The sequence below is a fragment of the Canis aureus genome, chromosome 1 (genome assembly GCF_053574225.1).
Source record: "Canis aureus isolate CA01 chromosome 1, VMU_Caureus_v.1.0, whole genome shotgun sequence".
Lineage (NCBI taxonomy): Eukaryota > Metazoa > Chordata > Mammalia > Carnivora > Canidae > Canis > Canis aureus.
The window spans coordinates 94304672-94325879 of record NC_135611.1 but is presented as its reverse complement, the minus strand read 5'-3'; the positions used below and the strand labels follow the sequence as shown (position 1 = coordinate 94325879).

Below are 21208 nucleotides of genomic sequence, written 5' to 3'. Positions count from 1 at the left end.
CTCATTTGTTATGTTAGATTATCAGCTGCCATCATCCCTAAGAATATAATCACTAAAAGGATGGAGATCTTTGTCTGTTTTGCTTACTAATATCCTTCAGTCCCTAGAGCTGTGTCTGGCAGGAAGCTGGCACTCTACTAATATTGGTTGAGTGAACTAGTCCTTTACCTGGCAGGCAGAATTTCCTAAATACGAAATTATCAAATGCAATCATGGCACTCCCGCTTAAAAACACTTCAATAGCTCCCATAGTTTATTAGGTAAAATTCTCCTTAGCATGGGTTACAGAACCCTTTCAAATATGGTCCCTCCTGCCTCAGCCACAGAAATAATAATATGTGCTTTCCATGACTGGGTCCTCACAGGTGTTCTGAGTTTCTAATCTCTCATATCTGATCTCAGTTTATTTTGTCTAATATTATTTTTACTCTATCTCAGTTTCTACTTGAGCTCAAAGAAACTATCTTGGATCATAAATATTTCCTTAAGTGGCCTTACCTTCTTCTGCCTTCAACACAAGGACATAAGCCTTTCCTAACTGCTCTAAGCTGTTCCTTCTGCCTTAATTGTTTTCTGCTATTAACTAGTGTTAGCATTTACCTCCTTGCTGGTATAATAATTGGTTACACATCTGTGTTCTGTGCTAGAATGAGAGATCTTTTAACTGTGTGAGGTCCATATAACAATTTTGTTTTTCTTTGGGCGTGTTTGTGTGTATGCATGCATGTTTTGTGAGTGTTTATAACTGTTTATAATGGATTATGACTTCACTGAATGGACAAATGAATGAGTCCATGCATGGCAATTTAGTATCATACTCTGAGACTACTGGCCCCCAGTTGATTTCTTCCTCTAATGGAGAAACAGAAAACTTAATTTGGGGGGCACCTGGGTGGCACCTGAGGGTCTTACCTGAGGGTCTGCCTTATGCTCAGGTCATGATCCTGGGGTCCTGGGATGGAGTCCCACATCGGGCTCCCCACAAGGAGCCTGCTTCTCCCTCTGCCTGTGTCTCTGCCTCTCTGTGTCTCTCATGAATAAATAAATAAAATCTTTTATTTAAAAAAACTTTATTTGGTTAATAATTTTGGCTCCAAATAAGAAAGAAATTTTCATCAGTTTAAGTCACTGACTGTGGAATGGGCTGCTAATAGGGTGAGGACGTCATCACCCCTGGAATTGCTTAAGCAAAGGTGCATGTTGAAGGAAGCATTTCCACAAGTGACGGGAGGTTAAAAGAATATCTCTTTAGTAAGATTATTTATCAGGTTGTCCCCCACAAAGAATGTTCCCAAGAGGGATCCCTGGGTGGCGCAGCGGTTTGGCGCCTGCCTTTGGCCCAGGGCGCGATCCTGGAGACCCGGGATCGAATCCCACATCAGGCTCCCGGTGCATGGAGCCTGCTTCTCCCTCTGCCTGTGTCTCTGCCTCTCTCTCTCTCTCTGTGACTATCATAAATAAATAAAAATTAAAAAAAAAAAAAAAAAGAATGTTCCCAAGGTATCTCAAGCCCCTCACCAACCTCTCTCAAAATGCCAGGACATCTCAATGAGATATTTGCCTTCTGGGTGACTTAGGAAAATGGCATTTTCTGAAAGAGTAGGTTCTGGAAACCTTCAATATTAGGGAATTATGAGCTCTTTTATATGCAGACTAGCAAAGCCTGAAAGAGTATTTGGAGAACTTATAGAGTGCATTGCCAAAATTGATCAACTCAAGGAACATTTACAGAGCATCCATATGTAGGGTACTCCTTTGGTCAACAGAGCATAGAGATGACTCTTTTCCATGAGATGAAATGAATGCGTTCAAACAACTATGCTCCCTCTTCAGTCTCCCTTTTTAAAATTAACCTTTGTTTGGATATAAATATATTACTGTCCAGGCCTGCATGATTTTTCATTTTTATCTTAATTGTAGATTCCTTAAGTATGCATTTGTTTGTGTTGGAGTTTCCATCAGGCAGTGGATACTCATTGTAACTCTCTGTTGTTAGGCAAGGTATCCTCTAAGGAATATATTGGAACATGAGCAGAAACAAAACAAAACAAAACAAAACAAAAACAACACTTTTCAATCAAGTGATCAGCTTAGCTGAATTTCTTAATTTCTAGGTCATTCTTAATGAATTTCTGGGTAATTCTTAACAATTCTGCCTATGAACACATCCTAGTGGTTGAGGTGTCATCATGGTATGAAATAGAACAGAGCAGCATAGGATATAAGATTTGAGAACATTTTCTGGTGGCTCTGTGAAGAGTCATGAAGTTCCAAGTTCTCAGGCTTGAGAAAGGAAAGAAGCAAAGGCCACTTTTTTTAGATTGGTGAAAAGTCTTGCTCAGATTGGTGTCCTGCCCTTGTTGTCTCCCAGGCTACTAGGGAACCTACTTCTCTTGATGGCATGGTCTCTGAGGTAGGCATCAGGAGATATTAGTCAATGTAACTTCAGTTCAAGTTTAACTTACATTCAAATTGAATCTCAACTTTTTAGCCAATAAATAACTATGCTCCCACTTTTTCAAGTCTTTGAATTGGGAATCAATTCAAATCAAGGTGTGGGGAATCAAGATAAGGATTCCTGTAAGAGAGGGTTCTTGCCCTTGAAGACATGATCACATAGTCAGAAAGCTAAAAATCTGTACATGTGAAAAATGGCAAGAAGTGATGTGAAAGGTTTTACTAAAAATACCCAAACCACTGAAGTTGACTGGTAGGATACTTCCAAGATGAGTGGGATTTGGGGAGTTGGAGCCACTCTTGAGGCTCTTACAGAAATGTTAGAAGTAATCTCAGAGATTCACACATGCAGAGCTTGTTGAGGGAGACTGTAAGTGGCATATCTAGGCTGGAAATATAGGTTGAGACAAAAATGTCAAGGGCTTAATGTCAGGTAGACCTGCCAGGAAGAGATAGTGATAGTTACTCAACAACCAAGTGAAAATACCAAAGGAGGTATCCCTGGGTGGCGCAGCGGTTTGGCGCCTGCCTTTGGCCCAGGGTGCGATCCTGGAGACCCGGGATTGAATCCCATGTTGGGCTCCCGGTGCATGGAGCCTGCTTCTCCCTCTGCCTATGTCTCTGCCTCTCTTTCTCTCTCTCTGTGTGTGACTATCATAAATAAATAAAAATTAAAAAAAAAAAAGAAAGAAAAAGAAAATACCAAAGGAGTATTTGAAATAGATCAAAGCTGGTGGGTTTTTTGTTTGTTTTTTGTTTTGTTTTGTTTTTTTGTTTTGTTTGTTTGTTTGTTTTGTTTTTTGGTTTGGTTTGGTTCTGTCTGTATAGAATTGAGGGAGTGAAATGGAATGCTAGTCACTCAATTAGGGGGTCATGGTATTAATCCAAATGTTTGAAACCCCCTGATTCAGGGTCAGAAAACAGAAGAAAGGCAGAGGAAGAAGAAACTTATTATAAGACAATTGTCAAAACAATTAACAAGTGATCAGCCATTCAGGAAAGAAGGAGAAGCAACAAGTGGACTGTGGTTTTGAGGCCTGACAATCAAGACAATCCTGATGCCACTGCAGAAGGGTGGGACAAAGGAAATACTGGATCAGGAGCCAAGTTTTAGAGCTGGGTTCTATGAAATGAATTGGGTTTGAGTCAAAGTAATTGAAACAATTAAAGAAAAATGAAAGTCTAATATTTGAATGGAATTCAGGGATGAAAGATAGAAAAAGTTATTTCCAATATGTAAATGTTAATTGACATTGGGGAATGAATTAACTCTCTGAGAAGGAGAGTATAAAACTGTAGCTTAGAGAAAAAAGGTCTGAACTCTGATGAATACCTCCAAATTAGGAGAGCAGGTGTAGGACACCAGGGAAAAAGATAAAGCAGAAATGGCCCTAAGAATATAAGAAGCTCCCCCACCTTAGTATCTCAGAGCCAAGGGAAGAAAGCTCCAAGAAGCAGAGGGGGTTGATATTAAAGGTCTGGAAAATAAGAACTGGGAACCAGCCCCCGAGGTGTTAGAGAGGGTGGGAAGGCAATTTGCTGATTAGGGCAAGATAAACTTTCAGATTCGCTCATCCATCCTGGAATTGTGTAGGTCGATTAAAGACTGAGAGGCTCCTGTGGGAGCCAGGTTGTGACAGAAGGAGGTCAGGCTGCAGGTGCTTCATTATATGGTAACTTGAGCATGCCCCAGTGAAGGCACATCCTGTACTTGGACATTTCTATGTGGAATAAAAAATGTCACACAACAACCTGTGGAATCTGTCCCATGCGTCTTAAACCAAGTGAACTCAGAACATGACCTGAAATACTGTCTCTGAGTTCATTTGCACTGTCTCCTTCTCAAATCAACCCCAAGTTGCCCCCTGTATCTTCCACAAACTTCCCACATCTGGGGATTCAGTTGTAGATTCATCAAATCAAATCACTTACAACTCAACAAACACCTAGTGAGTGCCTGTACATGTCTTGAAGCACTCTGCCAGGTATGTGGGATTGAGAGAACCTAAAAGGTATGGTCCTTGCCCAGGAAGAGCTCCAGTTGAAGGGAAAGGCTCACACAGAAGAGAAATATGGAGAGAAGACACCTGGAAGGCACAGATAAGGAAAAGCTGCTGGGAGTGACAGTCCAGGTGATGAACGTGCATAGACCACTCCTGAGAGACGAGAGCAATATGATTCATCCATTCATTGACTCTTAGGCTTGGAAGGGAGCTTGAAGAATAGCCAGTCAATTGGCATTTGACTCCTGAGACTACATCTGATTACTGCTGACACTTGAGTATCTCACTGTGCATTTTGTCAATGGATGTCTGTGATTCCCTTCCACGGAACCACAGAAGGGCAGCGTTAGAAGGCCTTATTTGTAGGCAATTTCACCCAAGCTGCTCACTTCAACGTTCTCCCACGTGAACCTGTAGTCATCTCTTTCCTACCATGTGCACCTAGGCAGTGAGCAATAGAGAAAAACGGCTGCAAGTTTCTCTCAGTTAGCTAATCTTGCTCTAATTGAATCATATATTTTTTAAAAATAATGCTTGCCTGTATTATAAGTTATTTTAATTGTGGTTGGGGTTTTTTGTTGTTGTTCTTTGTTTTAAACAGCTTATACTTAGAGCATAGCTGGTAAACACAGGCTGGCCTGTGTGTGGAACAGTGATTGCCTGCCAAAGGTATAACCACAAACAGATGTCTAATGTAAAAACAAAACAAAACAAAACATGCAAAATTTTAGGTTTGATTAACCCTTCCCAAATTCTAAGCTGAGAGAAAATCGCAAGATAGTTCTTTTTTTTTCACTGCACATTTACTGTGTGCAGAAAAAAAAAACCCTCATCTCCTAAAACTTCCTACCACATATAATAAGTAGACAAGCAAGCAGAAGAAATCCCACTATTTTGGAGACGGCCAGAAATTAGCCTGTTGGTGCACCTGAGCATAATTGCCAAGGCAAAGTTCCTCCTGCCTCCAGTGATGTGGAGTGAAATTTTGCTCACACTTACCCAACCGTGGTGGCTTCACCATCGTCTGCCACACCAGTTCAAGGCAGGAGAAAATCTCCACCAATTGACACATCAGAACTTGGCACCGCTCCTCAGGAAAAGATGTAAAAGAAAGCACAATAACAAATGATTGCTCTTGCATCAGCTCCCCTCACAGAAGCCAATAAACAGCCAAAACAAAATGTCACTTAAGGTACTTGAAGCAAGGGAAGAAAACATGTCATCTCCATCCAGCTCAGGCTTCCTTGTAACATGAGGGAAATTCAAATCAAAACTGGCTCTGAGGAACTGACTGAAGCCCAGCCTACTGAGAAATTTTGGTTTTGCTTTTAAGCGTGGCTTCTGTGCCCTCAGAGACCCCTTGAACTGTGTCCCTGTGTCCCTGAAGCTGGTGCAAGCTCAGTGGCAGGAGAAGGGGAGGGAAAGAACACCAGCACGTTCTAGCTCTGCACCAGAAACTTTACACAGGTACCTTTGTGAGCTTCCCAGTGCTCTCCTAAGAAGTTATCACAAACTGGGTGGCTTAAACCAACAGACTGTGCTCACACTTTGCTCCCATTTCTGGAGGTGAGACATGTGAAATGAGGTGTCACAGGCCACACTCCCTCTGAAGGCTCTAGGACACAATGTTCCCTTGCCCCGTCCTAGCTTCTGGCAGATTCTGGCAAGCCTTGGCAGTCTCCTGGGCTTGTAGCAGGAGAATGTACTCCAATCTCTATCTCCAGCCTCAAATGACCTTCTTCCCTATGTGTATCTTTGAATGTCCTTCCCTCTTCGTAGAAGGACACCAACCACATCCTAAGGACACAGTGCCCACCCTAATCCAGGATGACCCCTCTTAACTAATTATATCTGCAAATACCCTACTTCAAATAAGATACAGATTCTGAGGCTGCAGGTGGACATACATACTTGAGGAACATTATTTAACTCACTACACTACTCTATTTCATTCTTGGAGCAATGCGTGGTCTAGACACCATTAGGCTCATTTTACATATAAAGAGAGAGTTGAGGTCTAGCACCCCTTCCTCAGTTGCATGGATGATTTTGAACTCAGGCCTCTGTGGTCTTACTACATTGTGAGGCTTTTCAGTAGTAACACAAAGCAGGTGCAGGAAAGGCCAATTTGAATGCAAGTCTGGATGACCCATCCTGTTGCTATTGCCACATCCCCTGGGGCTCATAGGGGTGGGATGTGCAGGGACGGGGCTCTGAAGCTCTCAGATAAGGCATGCTTTCTTAGCCATATCTCCCTAATGCTTTCTTGTCCTCTCTCCATGCTTTGCCTTTAATTGAGCTTCTTCTGAAAAAGCAGTGCTCTCCTTTCCTCCTTGTTCTTTTGAACAGTTCTTTTGAACTGAATCCCTCAAACAAGAAGGAATGAAACTTGTATTGGCTACAAAAGGGACTGGCTGCCTAGACCCCAAAGGTGAGGAGGGGGTGTCTGTGGGAAGCCAGCCTTCCCCTGGGGCCCTGCTTCTCCATGTAGAGTCAGGGCAGATGGCTGCTCTTACCTCACCTTTTTCAGCTACTGTGATAGTCTGAGGAATGGGCATATGTCCCCTGTCTGGCCCTTAGAGGTTAGTATCTTCAGGACCCCCACATCCTCCACCAGAGTCTTGAGGAGGGAGCCACACTCCTCACTGTATCCCTTCCTTTGTCTGGTCTAAGCTCCTCCTTCTCTGCCCACTTCACTCCTTGCTCTGGGCTCCTCTCTGTACAACTGAGATTTAGGAACAGACTCAGCTTAGACCAAGGGAATGCCTGGGTGTTTTGACAACAGTGCCCAAATAAAATTCACACTGATTTGTCTGCACATTTGCTTGGCTCATAAATCCATATGCCTCAACAAAATACCAGAGGGGTAGATACCAAAATGTTAACAGTTTCTGGGTGGAGGACTTGCAGGTGGTATTATTTAGTGTCGTCTTTTTACTTATATTTTATTTCCTAAATAATTTATCAGAGACACAAATGACTTTTGTAAAGACATAGAAAAAAATCAGAAATTAGACAGTACAGTTCAATTGCTAAGCAACAGCAACAAAAAAACATTTGAAGAACTTGGCCAAGGGGTTATGTGTGTTTCCAATTTATTTAATTTAGCATTGTACCCTTTATAATAGAAGATCCTGGAAAGACCTAGCTGAATTGTGTGTGTGTGTGTGTGTGTGCACACGCGCACGCACACGTGTACACATGTGCAGGTGTGATTAGGCTACAGATCACTCCGTGTTGCACATATTTGGTAATAGAAAATTAGAATTTAGGTCATAAATATTACAATATGATAAGCATAGTAATAACCTCGCCAATGTACACCACCAGTCAGTGTTAATTATTTCCGATCCAAAAAACAAGTCTAATCTTTCCCATCTTAGAAGGCAGCCTAAGAGTGAGAAAGAAGGGCAGCCAGGGTTTTGGGGAAATGAGCAAAGATCAAGAGCCCAGGAAGGGGTGAGAACTGCAAGGAGCCAGCAGGTTATCTGGAATCAGCCTTAGCAACCTCCCCAAAGTCAGCGACCAAGGTCTTGATGTGGGTTTATCTGGAATGTGATGACAGCAGATGATGGCTAGCCCCCTCTTGAAAATGGAGAAACTCATAGGCAGCTGGAGACAGAGAGGGAAGAGGAAACCGGCCTTCCCTGGTGCATGACTGGCCCAGGGACTAGAGATCAGCCTGGTGATCCCATAGGAGTCACACATGTGGCTTGGATCCCATCTGATTCCTGCCTGCGAAAGAGGGCTTAGCCTTAATGTGAGGGAAGGGAAGGTGAGATGGGGGTGTTCTGGCCAGAGCAATAATGGGTGTTGGTTTTAGAAGGAAAGAGGTCAAGCTTTGGCTAATTCTCTGAAAGCAACTCAGATAAAAAGGAGTTTTGTTTTCAGTTGAATGGGTTGATGGGAGTTATGGATAAAGTATTTTCCTGTCCCATTTCCACCCAGCTGACGCATAGGGACAAAAGCACCTGGGAGACAGCTCCTTGTGGAGAACAAAGTTACTGAAGTCACAAAGGTCAGATTCAAGAAGGGAAGTCTCTGGGGTACAGAGCTTGGAAATGAGGGTGGAGGATGGAGGAGTGGCAGAGGCTGAACTGTCCACTAGCCTTTCTAATGTAGAATACAGAGAGGGATTCCAGAGACAAGGAGGAGTAACTTCCAGGGACCTGTAGAGAATGTCTTCTGTTCTCTTCCCCTCTTATCTATGGGGGAAAGAAAAGGATGCTGGATATCTTGAGGCTTGAGGGTGCTCTTAATAAAATGTGACACCTGATTCTTGCCTGGAGTTTCTGAAGGTGGGAAGGAGGTTTCCTGAAGGACCCCATGCCTGGGTGTGGGGAGGGCTGTTGGGTTGTTTTCAGGGCCTCATCCCAGGCCCTGTAGCCCTCAGTGACATCAAAGACTCCAGGGTTCCTGTGTCCTCAGGGGACACAAAACGGAGATAAGCCACAGGCACAGGGGTCCTAGGATCTTACCAAAGGCCACTTACTGGCCTGAACCAGACCCAACCTGGGGGTATTTACCTCTCCCACTGCAAGATAACTAAACTACAAGTTTACCCTATTCTGGGAGTAGGGGGACGATTAAAAAGGATATGAGATTGGAATTTCGAGTGGGACTGGACCGTGGCAGTTCCCCTAAATGTTAACCTAGAGTTATTGTATGACCAAGCACTCTTCTCCTAGAGAGGAAAATAACCAAGAGAAAATGAAATACGTATCCATACAAACACGTGTGCCCCAATGTTCATAGCAGCGTTATTCATAGCTACAAGGGGAACGAATCAATGTGCAGCAGCTGATGAATAGATAAATACACTTTGGTGTACCCATCCAGTGGAACAGCATTCAGCCTCAGAAGTGAGCAAAGTACTAATTCCATTTGCAGTGTGGATGAACCTCTAGTGAAAGAAGCCTGTCTCAAAAGATCACATGTTGTATAATTCCATGGATATGAAATGTCTATGATAGCTCCTAGAGCCAGAATGTAGTTAGTGGTGGCCTAAGACTAGGACTAGGAGGGGATGTGTTGGCATGACTGATCAGGGTATATATAGGGTTTCATATGGGGATGATGAAAATGCTGTAAATTTGATTGTAGTGGGGCACTGGGGTGACTCAGTGGTTGTGCATCTGCCTTTGGCTCAGGTCATGATCCCAGGGTCCTGAAATTGAATCCCACATCAGGCTCCCCTCAGGAAGTCTGCTTCTCCCTTTGCCTGTGTGTCTTCTTATTCTTTCTCTATGTCTCTCATGAATAAATAAATAAAATGTTTTTTTTTTAAATTGTTGTAATGATTGTTGCACAACTCTCTCTATATACAAAAAACTATTGAATGGCACACTTTAAATTGGTGAGTTGTATGGTATGTGAATTTTACCTCAAAAAGTTGGTAAGTGACCTGGCTCTGAACTGAGTTATAAGTGACCTGCAAATTATGAAATTGGACTGAAAAATGATGAAGCTCACTCTCTACCCAACAGGTGGGGGATGGAAGGATGGATGGGGAGGCAGAGGGCCTCTTCAGCCATGTAGCCCACAGAAGCTCTTCAGAGATAAACCAAAGAAAGCAGCAGAGGAGAAGGAGACAGCGTGACAAATTCTGGTCCTCATTCCGGTCCTTTTTGCAGTCTGGCCTGTGGTTTCACCATCAGGTTTGCCTAGATAGCCAATGGAATTAACCATTTTTGCTCAGGTGTCACATCAGACTGTTCTAATAACACAAAGGAGCAGAAGAGCCTGAGGTTACCTTACTGCTGTCTGCTGACACAGGCCGGGTCTCATTTGTAGCGTGGTTGAGGGGAGGACAAGGTGGAACTAAGGAACTAAATAAGCTACACGCATCCCAATGCTGCTACTGTTTCCTGGTCCTGGCTCATCTCCGGGAGGATAGAGGGAGGCAAGACTGACTGTTGGCTCACTCTAAGATGCACCTGCAATGCTCCCAGTAACTCAGGACTGAAGGATCCCCAGAGCCAGCCAGAAATGCTGCATCCAGTTTGTGTGTATGTGTTGGGGTTTTCCTCACACCAACCAAGCAGTTCTTGTACACCAGTTAGATGTCCTACCATTCAACACAATTGAAGATGACATAACAGAAACACCTTTTTAGCTCTTATCACTTAGGAAATTCCAAGGGATTGTGGAGCTCTGTGACAGAAACAGAGACCAAAGACCAAATGTTTATTTCTTTTAGAAATCACAGTATCATCTAGCCCTTTCATCCAGGGACTTCCTAACCATTGCTCATTAGGACTACGACATGATGCCAGGACTGAATGGAGGAGGGATTCTTCTCCTAAGTCCTGGACTGATGTCCTTTGCCCATAAGAACTTTAGAAGATGCAGTGCTTGGACCAAGTGGAGCAGACACTTGAACTCAATCTCAGATAAAGGAAATAAGAAGTTCTCACATTGACTCTTGGTTTCAACTCAGTTAAAAAAAAAAAAAAAAAAGAAGAAAGTGAAATGATGATTCATCTTTTCAAATGTAATCAGAGATAGGAGGAGACAGCTGACTCAATGTTTTGAGGAGACTCTGACCCAGATCAGTTTTCCCCAAACCCGGCTGCACATCAGAATCCCCTGGGGAACTTTAAAAGCCTAGAGGTGCCTGGGCACTACCCCAGACCTCCTGATTGAAAATCTCCATGGTTGGGGTGCAGAAATAAGCATTTAAAAAAAACCTTACATCAAGTGATTTTGATTAGCCAGTGTACCCTAACTGATGGCTCAGCATTAGAGAATCCCACGGTTTGATTACTTTGGTCACTGCCTTCATTGTGAAGAAAAATACTTAAAAGGGAGGAAAGAAGATGAGAACCCAAAACAAACAGTAGCTCTTGCAATATGTGCCTCATATCTGGCTGTGCTTCTTTGATTTTCTCTAGTCAGAAAAGCCGGTGTCATGATCTTCAGTTTATACACGGGGTGGGGGGAATATGCAAGCACTCTGACAGTAGGTAGTCTCCTAAGATGCCGGAGCTAGTGGCATGTGGGGATTTAGAGACCATAGTAGTCGGTCAGAGGGGTGGCAGTATGTGCAAAGTAGAGAGAGCACGGGGCATAGAGGGCAGAGAAGCTAGATTGGGCTCCACTTCTCACCAGCTGTGGAATTTGACTGCTCTGAGTGGTGGTGGTAAAACCCCTGAGCTAATAGAAAGAGTTTTGCAAATAAGATTTTCAGATTTATATAGAATGCCTTGCATTTCTTGAATTGGGTAATTAATATATAAAAGAGGGCCTTCTGGCCCCTCTTGCATAAGGGGCACGTTAAAATTTGTGACTTCTTTACTGAATGATCATTTCTACTCTGAATGTGGTGCCAGATGAGGTAGAAAACAGAAAACTAAAAGAAATTAATATGCAAGCATTGCTTTCTCTGACTGTAACTCTGAAGCCATATGGTCACATGGCTGTAACTTCCAGTTTTTCACTCCACAAAGGGTTTTTATTAATTAAACAATGTTATGTTCCTGGCATTGGGGATGCAGAGGTGCACAAGACATTGTTTCTGCTGTGAGGAGCTCACGTCCAGTGGGGATAATGACAAATGAACAGAATTATTGTAGAGGGTGGTGAATGTAGGCACATAAACATCCAACTATCTCTTAACCTGTCTTGACAACTTGCCCATTGAAGGATAGTGAAGCCTGTCTCTCAGCCTGAGATAGGATGTCGGTGGTGACAGTGAGGGCAGCATAAGTGCCACACTACAAGTATCTACTAGGTCTATATATGGTATAGAGGGGACTTATTCATTTTAAGTTGGGAGGTCTAAGAAGTCTTCCTTGTTTTCCAAAAGAGGAAATTGAAGCCAAGAGGAGTTAAGTGAACAGGTAGGTGGGGGGAGGTGGGGGAGGCTGAAGAGCCTTCAGAACAAGAGGACAGAGTCCTACTCCTAGCACTGCTCGCTCCTTCTCAGACCTCCACACCTTCTGCTCCTCTCTGCAGATAAAGAGCAGGTGAACTGTATGTAGAGCAGCACAGGGGCCATGATCACAGACCTCTGTCCACTCTCTGTTTCATCTCATATCAGCCGTGGGAATTAGAACAAATGACTTTCTCTCTTGGTACCTGTTTCATTATCTGTAAAATAGGCGTAAATACAAAATGTAGAATGTTGTATAGATTAAGTGGTTTGAGACATGGAAAGTGCTTAGAAGGGGGCCTCTTAGCACATAGTAAGTACTAAGTAAGTGTTATTTATTCTTATGCTATTACATGATTGATGTGCTCAACCCATGATCATATTCGTAAAAATATGATTAAAACCTAACTCATTTCCCCCCTCAGAATTACAATATAAAAAACTTCAATTCTTAATTGCAAAATGACACAGTATATCATTGTAAAATATATTTTAAATTTAAAAAAAGAGAAAAGAGGGGCACATGGGTGGCTCCGTCAGTTAAGCATCTGCCTTCGGCTCAGGTCACAATCCTTAAGTCCTGGAATCAAGCCCCACATCAGGCTCTGCTCACAGGAAGCCTGCTTCTCCCTCTCCCTCTGCACCCTCCTTCCCAGCTTGTTCTCTCTCTCTCTCTCTCTTTCTCAAATAAATAAATAAACCTTAAGAAAAATAAAATAATAAATAAAATAAAAATAATGAACCTTAAGAAAAATAAAAATTAAATAAAAATTAAAAAGAGAAAAGAGTATCCAAATACCCATGCCTGAGATAATACTTGCTAATACTTTGGTGAACATAATTTACTATAGCTCTCTGGACACACATATATAAACGTAATTTTGAGACGTCATTATATTAAGATGCTGCCCACTGAACTGCTTTTATCACTCATCAAAGATATTGTGAGCATCTTTCCATGTCAGTAATTATAGATCCCATGATTTCTTGTTAAACTGATGAGTATGTCATTGTATGGCTACATCACAATTTATTTAAGCCATCACTATTGATGGCCATTTATGTTATTCCCAATATTGTTGATAATACAAAACAGTAGCACTGTAAATGACCCCACCAAGTCAGCTCTGGGCCCTTGTCTGATTGTTTCCTTGGGAAAACTTGCTGTAAGTGGTATCTCTGGATCAAAGGGTATATACCTGAAGACATATGTCCCGGTAGAGTAATACATATTGTGGAAAAACAGATTAGCTAGTCACCTGGCTTGATGGCATTTACAAAGCCACTAACTTGTGGTTTTTATAGCAACTCAGGACCTAGTTGTGGGAGGGCAAGTGGGCCAGTGGTCATTTTGTAGGAGGGCAAATATTTGGAGGCAGTCTCTGCCCACAAGTTTCAAACATGTTCCTGTACCACCAGCAGGTAGTTTTTCAGATCTGAGAAGGAACTCAATGGGAGAATTTACTGATCTCATTAGGCTACCAGTGCCATACAATTTCTTTGAATATCTGGCTATTCTAGGAAGTCAGAGTAAGGAAGTTCATTTGACTGCAAACGTCACTTGACTTGAGAAACCTTCTGAGGGTATAATGTCCAAGGGTATTTTGCTCCAGTCATGTCAGAAACAGATTTTTCCTAGTCTCAAGCTTTCCTTATCACTTGGCCAATAATCCTGAGCATTTCCCTTAGCAAATAAAGCTGGAATGTACAGCAAGAAACACAAGTGGTGGCCACGAGACTCTGTACCTTCTACTGCCCAGAAAGTAATAGAAGATGAATTGAGTATGGAAAGGAAATGGACACAGGCTGGACGATATCCAGACTTGGCCAGTTCAGACGAGCTCTTCCTACAGGTGGGTAAAAGTGAAGAAACACCTGGCCCTTCACTCTAAACCAGAAGTCAGCCACTCCACTTATTTCATTCCAGCCTCCTTTCCTGACCACATCGGACCCTGTTCTAGGATGGGACATTCCATCACACAGGCTCGGTGTGGGAGAGGACTGCTCTGGAGGAATTAATGGAGCGACCAGTCCTACTAGTAGTAATTCCTAGCTGGAGAGGAAAACAGTAATACAGCCTAACATCCACAGTCTAAATACTGCCAGGGCAATTCCCAGTACTTTATGTGTATTAACTCAATTAACTCTCACAACAACCCGAGAAGGTAGGTATGCTCGTTGGTCTCATTTTATAAATAGGGAAACTGAGGCACTTAGAGGGTAGACCATTCGCTGAAGGTCATATATTTAGTAAATGGGAAAACTGAGATTCAACTCCCATAGTCTAGCTCCAAATTCTTTTATTTATGAGTGTTCCTCTTCATGTTTGTAATAAAGGCCATCTATCTTCAACCAAACACTCCCAAAATAATCAGAAAAAAATATATATGAGGGATAATTTTAGAGAAGCCAATGGGAGTTCTTCAGCCTGTTGGTCAAAGAGAGACCTCTTAAGAGTATCAAACCTGACAAATAGGGGCAACTGGGTGGCTCAGTCATTGAGTGTCTGCCTTTGGCTCAGGTCCTGATCTTGGGGTCCTGGGATTGAGTTCCACATCGGGCTCCTTGCAGGGAACCTGCTTCTTCCTCTGCCTGTGTCTCTGCCTCTCTCTCTGTGTCTCTCATGAATAAATAAAATCTTAAAAAAAAAAAACAAAACCTGACAAATGAAAGAGGATTGAATGAAGCCCCTCCTTGGCCTGTTATAAAAGAGAACAGCATCTTTAGGGGCAGAATTATGGGAATTTGTGACATTATCTGACACTGACGTATTTTGCATTAAAAGTAGGAGATACATGGGTATCTTTGCTTCAGCTCTAGTCCCTTTACCCTCCCTTCCTGTTCCCTCTGTCTTTTCCTCATAGGCTGCAGCTACTTGGTATCCAACAGGCATATATGCATTATCGATCTCTCTCACATGCAAACACTGATATGTGTGTGTATTTATATGTCTATATCATCTATCTAAATATATATACATAGATACTTCTTTTTTTTACATAGATACTTCATACGTATAAATACATCTCTACAAATTGTTAATTTTCTGAAAATGTTATTCAGTGGCCAAATTTAACAACCATTTTATTCCATATATGGCATGTCTAAAGTCATTAAGTTATGACCTCACTGTCCAATAAAACAGGAAGATAGTTGAGTTAAATGTGGTGCCTAAGGCTGTCGAAGGCCCACCCAGAGGCCTGAGCCATGACATGATACTATGAATGAAGAGACAGAGTAAGTTACTTACTGGAGTAAGTGACCCAAAAGAGTGGACAGAGTTAGTAAACTGTGGTGCATTGGCTAGAAAGGAAGGAAATTGGACTGGCTGGGAGGGCTGGCCTGAAGAGGGAGAGCAGTACATTTCCATTTCCATTATGGACACAACAGCCAGGATACTCACTCCTTGTCCAGACCCACACTGAGCAGTCAATGCCTCTTTTCCCCCTAGCAGATTTAAGGATAATCGCGGTACTTTAATTTGCCACAAGTTCACTTGCAGAAGACATTTGCTGTGTCTTTTCAGTAGATGTCTGTGTGCACATGTGCGTGTATGACATCATTCATTTCCAGTAACTTCTTGAAGTTCAAACCAGAGCACTATCATAACTATCCTGATTTTGAGGAAGTTAGTCTTCTGTCATACTTTCCTCTCTCCACATTACCCCTTGGTTCGCCAATTGTAACTCCTCTCTTTATAAAGGCACCACACTTGAAGCTTCCCTCACTGTCCACAGAATTCCCCAGGGTCTCTCTTTCATTTAATCCAGGAGAAATATCAAAGAGAAACTTCTTTCTGAGCTCCATGACTTACATTTATAAATTGTTCTTAGTAGCAGTTTGGGTGTTTCTGGATCCACTTTTTCTAAAAGTCCCAACTGTGTTCCTAACTTAATTATCTTATTTACCCAGAAATGCCAAACCTCTTGAAGAACAATATTTATTCTTTCTAGGCAATATGATGAATCAGTTTTGGGACAAAGAGGGATCTATATCTTAGGATTCTAGGACTTATATAGAATATCCAGAAAGGATTTACGGCTGTTCACAAGGATCTCTAACATACAACAGAAGACCACAAATGGAAAGTGGGCCAAGAAAAGGGAGGGATATAAGCATAAAGCCAAACCACTGAGTCTCCTCTTCTTCCCGGGCACAAGCCAGGAGTCCATGCTCCCTGTCAGAATATACAGGCTTGTTGTGACTGAGGTACCATCTGCTTTTTCCAGACTTATGATGCGTATCACTTGACTGTTCTCCCTGCTTCTATGCCACTTCTACATTGCGCCAAAAGTGATCTCATAACACAAGCAAGATCAATCATTTTCCTACTTAAAACACATTTAGAATGGAAACCAAACCCTTACCATGTACCCAAAGTCCTACTTGGCTCCCTTTTCAATTTCATGCCTTTCTCTCTACCTCCCTTGCTACTCTCCTGTCACTCTGGCCTCCTTTCTATTCCCCCGATCAAGTCAAGCTCAGTCTCACCTCAAAGCTTCTGCTGGATGTACACTAACTTTGTACAGCTCAGGTTAAATGTTACCTTTTCAGAGAAGTTCCTGCTCTACTCACTGTGTTTATTTTTTATTTATCTTTTTAATATTTTTGTTATTTATTCATGAGAGACACACAGAGAGAGGCAGAGACACAGGCAGAGGGAGAAGCAGGCTCCATGCAGGGAGCCTGATGTGAGACTCGATCCCAGGACTCCAGGATCACACCTTGGGCCAAAGGCAGGCTTTGAACTGCTGAGCCACCCAGGGATCCCCACTCACTGTGTTTAAAATCAGTTCCTGACCTTTTAACTTTACCTTGGTCTCATATTTATTGGTATTATTGTACTTATGTGGTCATGTATTTGTTTATTATAGATTTCCACCTCCACCCTCAGACCCTCATCTAGAGTGTGAGTTCCACGAGGCAGGAGCCATGCCATGTTTGATTTGTTCTCTCTTAAATCTTCAGGATCTACCTCGAAGCTTGACATGTAGTAAATACTCAGTAAATATCAGTCGGATGAAAAAATAAAATTGGCTCTAAGCTTTCCAAGCCACCATTGGACAGTTAATTAATATTTCTGAGATTGGGCAGTAAAACAAAACAACTTCTCCCTTGAGGAAACATAACTATTTTGGCATTAAGATCAGAGGGACAAAAAGAAAAAAAAAAAGATCAGAGGGATATTTTTTCCCTAGTGTTCCTTAGAAAGCACACTGTGTACTAAAGTGAAGAATGTCTTCATCCACATTTTTATTTTTTTATTTTTTTTATTTTTTTTCATCCACATTTTTAGACCATACTCAATGACCAGTTTCAAAAAGCTGTTTTTGTTAAAAACAACCTGAGTAGAAGCCAATGACATTATAGCTATTTCCATTCAATGTACTCTTTGCTGGGATATACCAATACCAATATGGTTTTGTCCAGATGCTCATCTATAGCCAACACTGATAGCTCTTCCTTTCAAATTTATATACTTCTCTTTTCCCAGCTAGACTATATGTTCCAGCCTCCCTTGCAAGTGGGTATGATCATGTGACTGAATTCTAACCAATGGAGAGGAAATTATGTGCCCTGTTTCCAAACTTGGCTCATAAAAACCTTCCACTGAGCTCCCCTACCTTTTATAGTTTAATAAGCTGTAAGGAGACCCCCAAGGAAATTTTGGAAACAACATACTAAATATTACAGAGCCATTATCCATCTGAGTCCTTGAATGACTACACAGAGCAGACTGCCTACTTAGGTGGATACGGATCCTGTTTTGTTTTGTTCTTTTAAAGATTTTATTTATTTATCCATGAGAGACACAGAGAGAGAGAGAGAGAGAGAGACGCAGCGACATAGGCAGAGGGAGAAGCAGGCTCCCTGCAAGAAGGCTCTGATCCTGTTTTGTTTATAGAAATTTTACATGCCTAGGGACAAAACAAATTTATTCTTCCACGAACTCATGTTCAGCATTTACAGTATGCTTCAGGTTTTTTAACTCATGTAATTAACTCATGTAATCATCCTAACAGCTCTCTTAAGTGACTATTATCATTGGCTCCATTATACACATGAAGAAACAAAGAAGTTAAATAACTTACCCAAGGTCAAATAAACAGGAAGCAGCAAAACTGTAATTCAATCCCAAACAGCCTAACTCTAGAGTCTCTGTTCTCAATCACTCTACTATACTATTTTCTTTCTTTTTTTTTTTTTATTGGGGGGAGAGAAGTTAAGGTGGCATAAAATCAAATTTGTGTTATAACTTTAGAATGTTAAATGTAATCCCATGGTAATCACAAAGAAAAGAGCTATAAAATATATACCAAAAAAGAGAGAGAGAAAGAAAGGGAATTAAATGTTTTCTACAAAAAAAAAAATAAATAAAAAATAAATAAATAAAAAATTAAAGCAACTCTTAAACATTTAAAATAAAACTAATACCAGTCTTTCTCAGACTTTTTGAAAAGACTAAATAAGAGAGAATACTTCCTAACTTATTCTCTGAGGCTAGTATTACCCTGATACCAAAGCCTGACAAAGACACTGCAAGAAAACTACAGACCAATATCTCTTATGAATACTGATGCAAAAATCTTCAATATACCATCAAACTGGTCAGCAATATCGCAAGTAGATTATACACCATGACCAAGTGAAATTTATTCCTGTAATGCAAGAATGGTTCAACATATGAAAATCAATAAATAATACTCCACATTAACAAACTGAAGAAAAACCCCACATGAGTCTCTGTTGATGCAGGAAAAAGCATTTGGCAATATTCAATACCATTTCATGATGAAAAAAACATTAAAAAAACTAGGAATATAAGGAAACGATCTCAGCATAATAAAAGCCATATGTTAAAAAGTCCATAGCAAATTTACTCAATGGTGAAAGACTGAAAGCTTTACATCCAAGATCAGGAGCCCGGCAAGGATGTCTGCTTTCACCACTTCTATTCAACATAATATTGAAAGTTCTAGCCAGAGCAATTAGGCAAGAAAAAGAAAATGCTCAGATTGGAAAGGGAGAAATAAAAATATCTCTGTTCAGAGATGATATGATCTTACATGTAGAAAACTCTAAAGCTACCACAAAAAAAAAAAAAAAACAACAACTGTTAGAATGAATAAATGAGCTCAGCAAAATAGCAGGATACAGTCAATACACAAAAATCAGTTACATTTGTATATACTAACAATGTACAACCTTAAAAGGAAATTATGTTTTTAAAATCCCATTTACAATGGCATCAAAAAGAATAAAATACTTAGGAGTTAACTTAACCAAGGAGGTGAAAGAATTTAAAAATGACAATTAAAAATCGTTGCTGAAAATATTAAAGAAGAAACAAATGGAAACTCATCCCATGGATTAGAAAGCTTAATATTGTGAAGATATTAGTGCTACCCAAAGTGATCTACAGATTCAATGCAATCTCTATTAAAATGCTAATGGTATTCTTTGCAGAAATTAAAAAAAAAAAAAAAAACCATCCTAAAATTTATATGGAATCTCAAGGGACCCCAAATAGCCAAAGCAATCTTGAAAAAGACCAAAGCTGAAGGATTCACACTTCCTGACTGCAAAGCTTACTACAAAGCTAGAGTAATCAAAACACTACAGTACTGATATAAAGACAGACATATGGGCCAGTGGGATAGCATAGAGAACCCAGACATAAACCCTCACGTATATGGTCAAATGATTTTTGACAAGCTTGCCAAGACCATTCAATAAGTAAAGAACAGTCTTTTCAACAAATGGTGCCAGGGAAACTGGATATCCACATGCAAAAAGTGAATTTGGAGTGTTATCTAACACAATATACAAAAATTAACTCAAAATGGATCGAAGACCTAAATGTAAGAGCTAAAATTATAAAACTTCTAGAAAAAAAAACATACGGCAAAAATTTTTAGGAAATTGGATTTGGCAATGAGTTCCTGAATATGGCACCAAACACACAGGCTTCAAAAGAAAATATAAACTGGACTTCATATGCCATTGGATGGCATATGCCTGAGCAGTGGTATGCAGATATTCATGAAGACCCTGGCCTGCAATACCATCACCCTGGAGGTTGAGCCCAGTGACACCAACGAAAATGTGAAGGCCAAGATCCAAGATAAAGGAGGCATCCCTCCTGACCAGCAGAGGCTCATCTTTGCAGGCAAGAAGCTGGAAGATGGCCGCATCCTTTCTGATTACAACATCCAGAAAGAGTTAACTCTCCGTCTGAAGGATAGCTGTTAATTCTTCAGTCTTGAATTCTTATTGCCCAATGATGGCATTGCTCTGCACTCTGGTCATTGCCCCAATTTCAGTTTAGAAATTACCGGTTTCAGTAATAGCTGAATCGCTGGTTTTTTCAATAGCTTTTCAAAAAAATATATATATTTTTTTAAACAGTACCATCCTTTTTGTAAAAAAAAGATTTTATTTATTTATTCATAGGAGACAGAGAAAGAGAGAGAGAGAGAGGCAGAGACACAGGCAGAGGGAGAAGCAGGCTTCACACAGGGAGCCTGATACGGAACTCAATCCCTTGACCCTAGGATCAGGCCTTGAACAGAACGCTCAACTGCTGAGCCACTCAGGTGTCCCAGCTTTTCAAAATGTTAATAAAAGTTTTGTTGCATGGTAAAAAGAAGAAGGAAGAAGAAGGAGGAGATCCTGCAGGTGACTTGTGACCGGTGTCTTGGCAGTTTCTGCACTCAGCTCTGGATCACAGCTGCAAACATGGGAGCCACCCCATCAGCACAGCCAGGTGAGAAGAGAGGCTGGCTCTGACATGCTGGCTCACATACAATGACATCAGTAGAACTGCCTGACCCCGACGGTGAGGATAAGGCAACTTTGAGCATTGTACCAAACT

General features: G+C 41.3%; 1 protein-coding gene and 1 long non-coding RNA gene across 14 annotated transcripts in view; one reads left to right on the top strand and one right to left on the bottom strand.

Annotated features, from left to right (window-relative positions):
- PDCD1LG2 (programmed cell death 1 ligand 2) overlaps positions 1–5846 on the bottom strand; it is a 92580-nt gene extending 86734 nt beyond the window's left edge. For 2 of the 6 annotated variants that reach the window (XR_013386237.1, XR_013386233.1), the window contains exons 1-2: positions 5657–5842; positions 5460–5550 (exon numbers count right to left, since the gene is read on the bottom strand). Coding sequence is in view for 3 of the 6 variants with exons in the window: in XM_077909374.1 (XP_077765500.1) it covers positions 5460–5550; positions 5657–5713 (148 nt within the window). In the remaining 3 variants the exon portion in view is untranslated. Of the gene's footprint in view, positions 1–5459; positions 5551–5656 lie in introns of all 6 variants that reach the window. The other 4 variants (XR_013386239.1, XM_077909374.1, XM_077909366.1 and 1 more) reach the window with 4 other exon arrangements.
- The window catches only part of LOC144320702 (uncharacterized), a 50406-nt gene that overhangs the window by 7586 nt on the left and 21612 nt on the right, over positions 1–21208 (top strand). For 3 of the 8 annotated variants that reach the window (XR_013386322.1, XR_013386320.1, XR_013386329.1), the window contains exon 2: positions 14023–14186. The exons of 1 other annotated variant lie outside the window; for it this stretch is intronic. This is a non-coding gene — a long non-coding RNA (uncharacterized LOC144320702). Of the gene's footprint in view, positions 1–9946; positions 11154–14022; positions 14187–20981; positions 21101–21208 lie in introns of those variants that run through there. 4 more of the 8 variants (XR_013386318.1, XR_013386311.1, XR_013386319.1 and 1 more) reach the window with 3 other exon arrangements.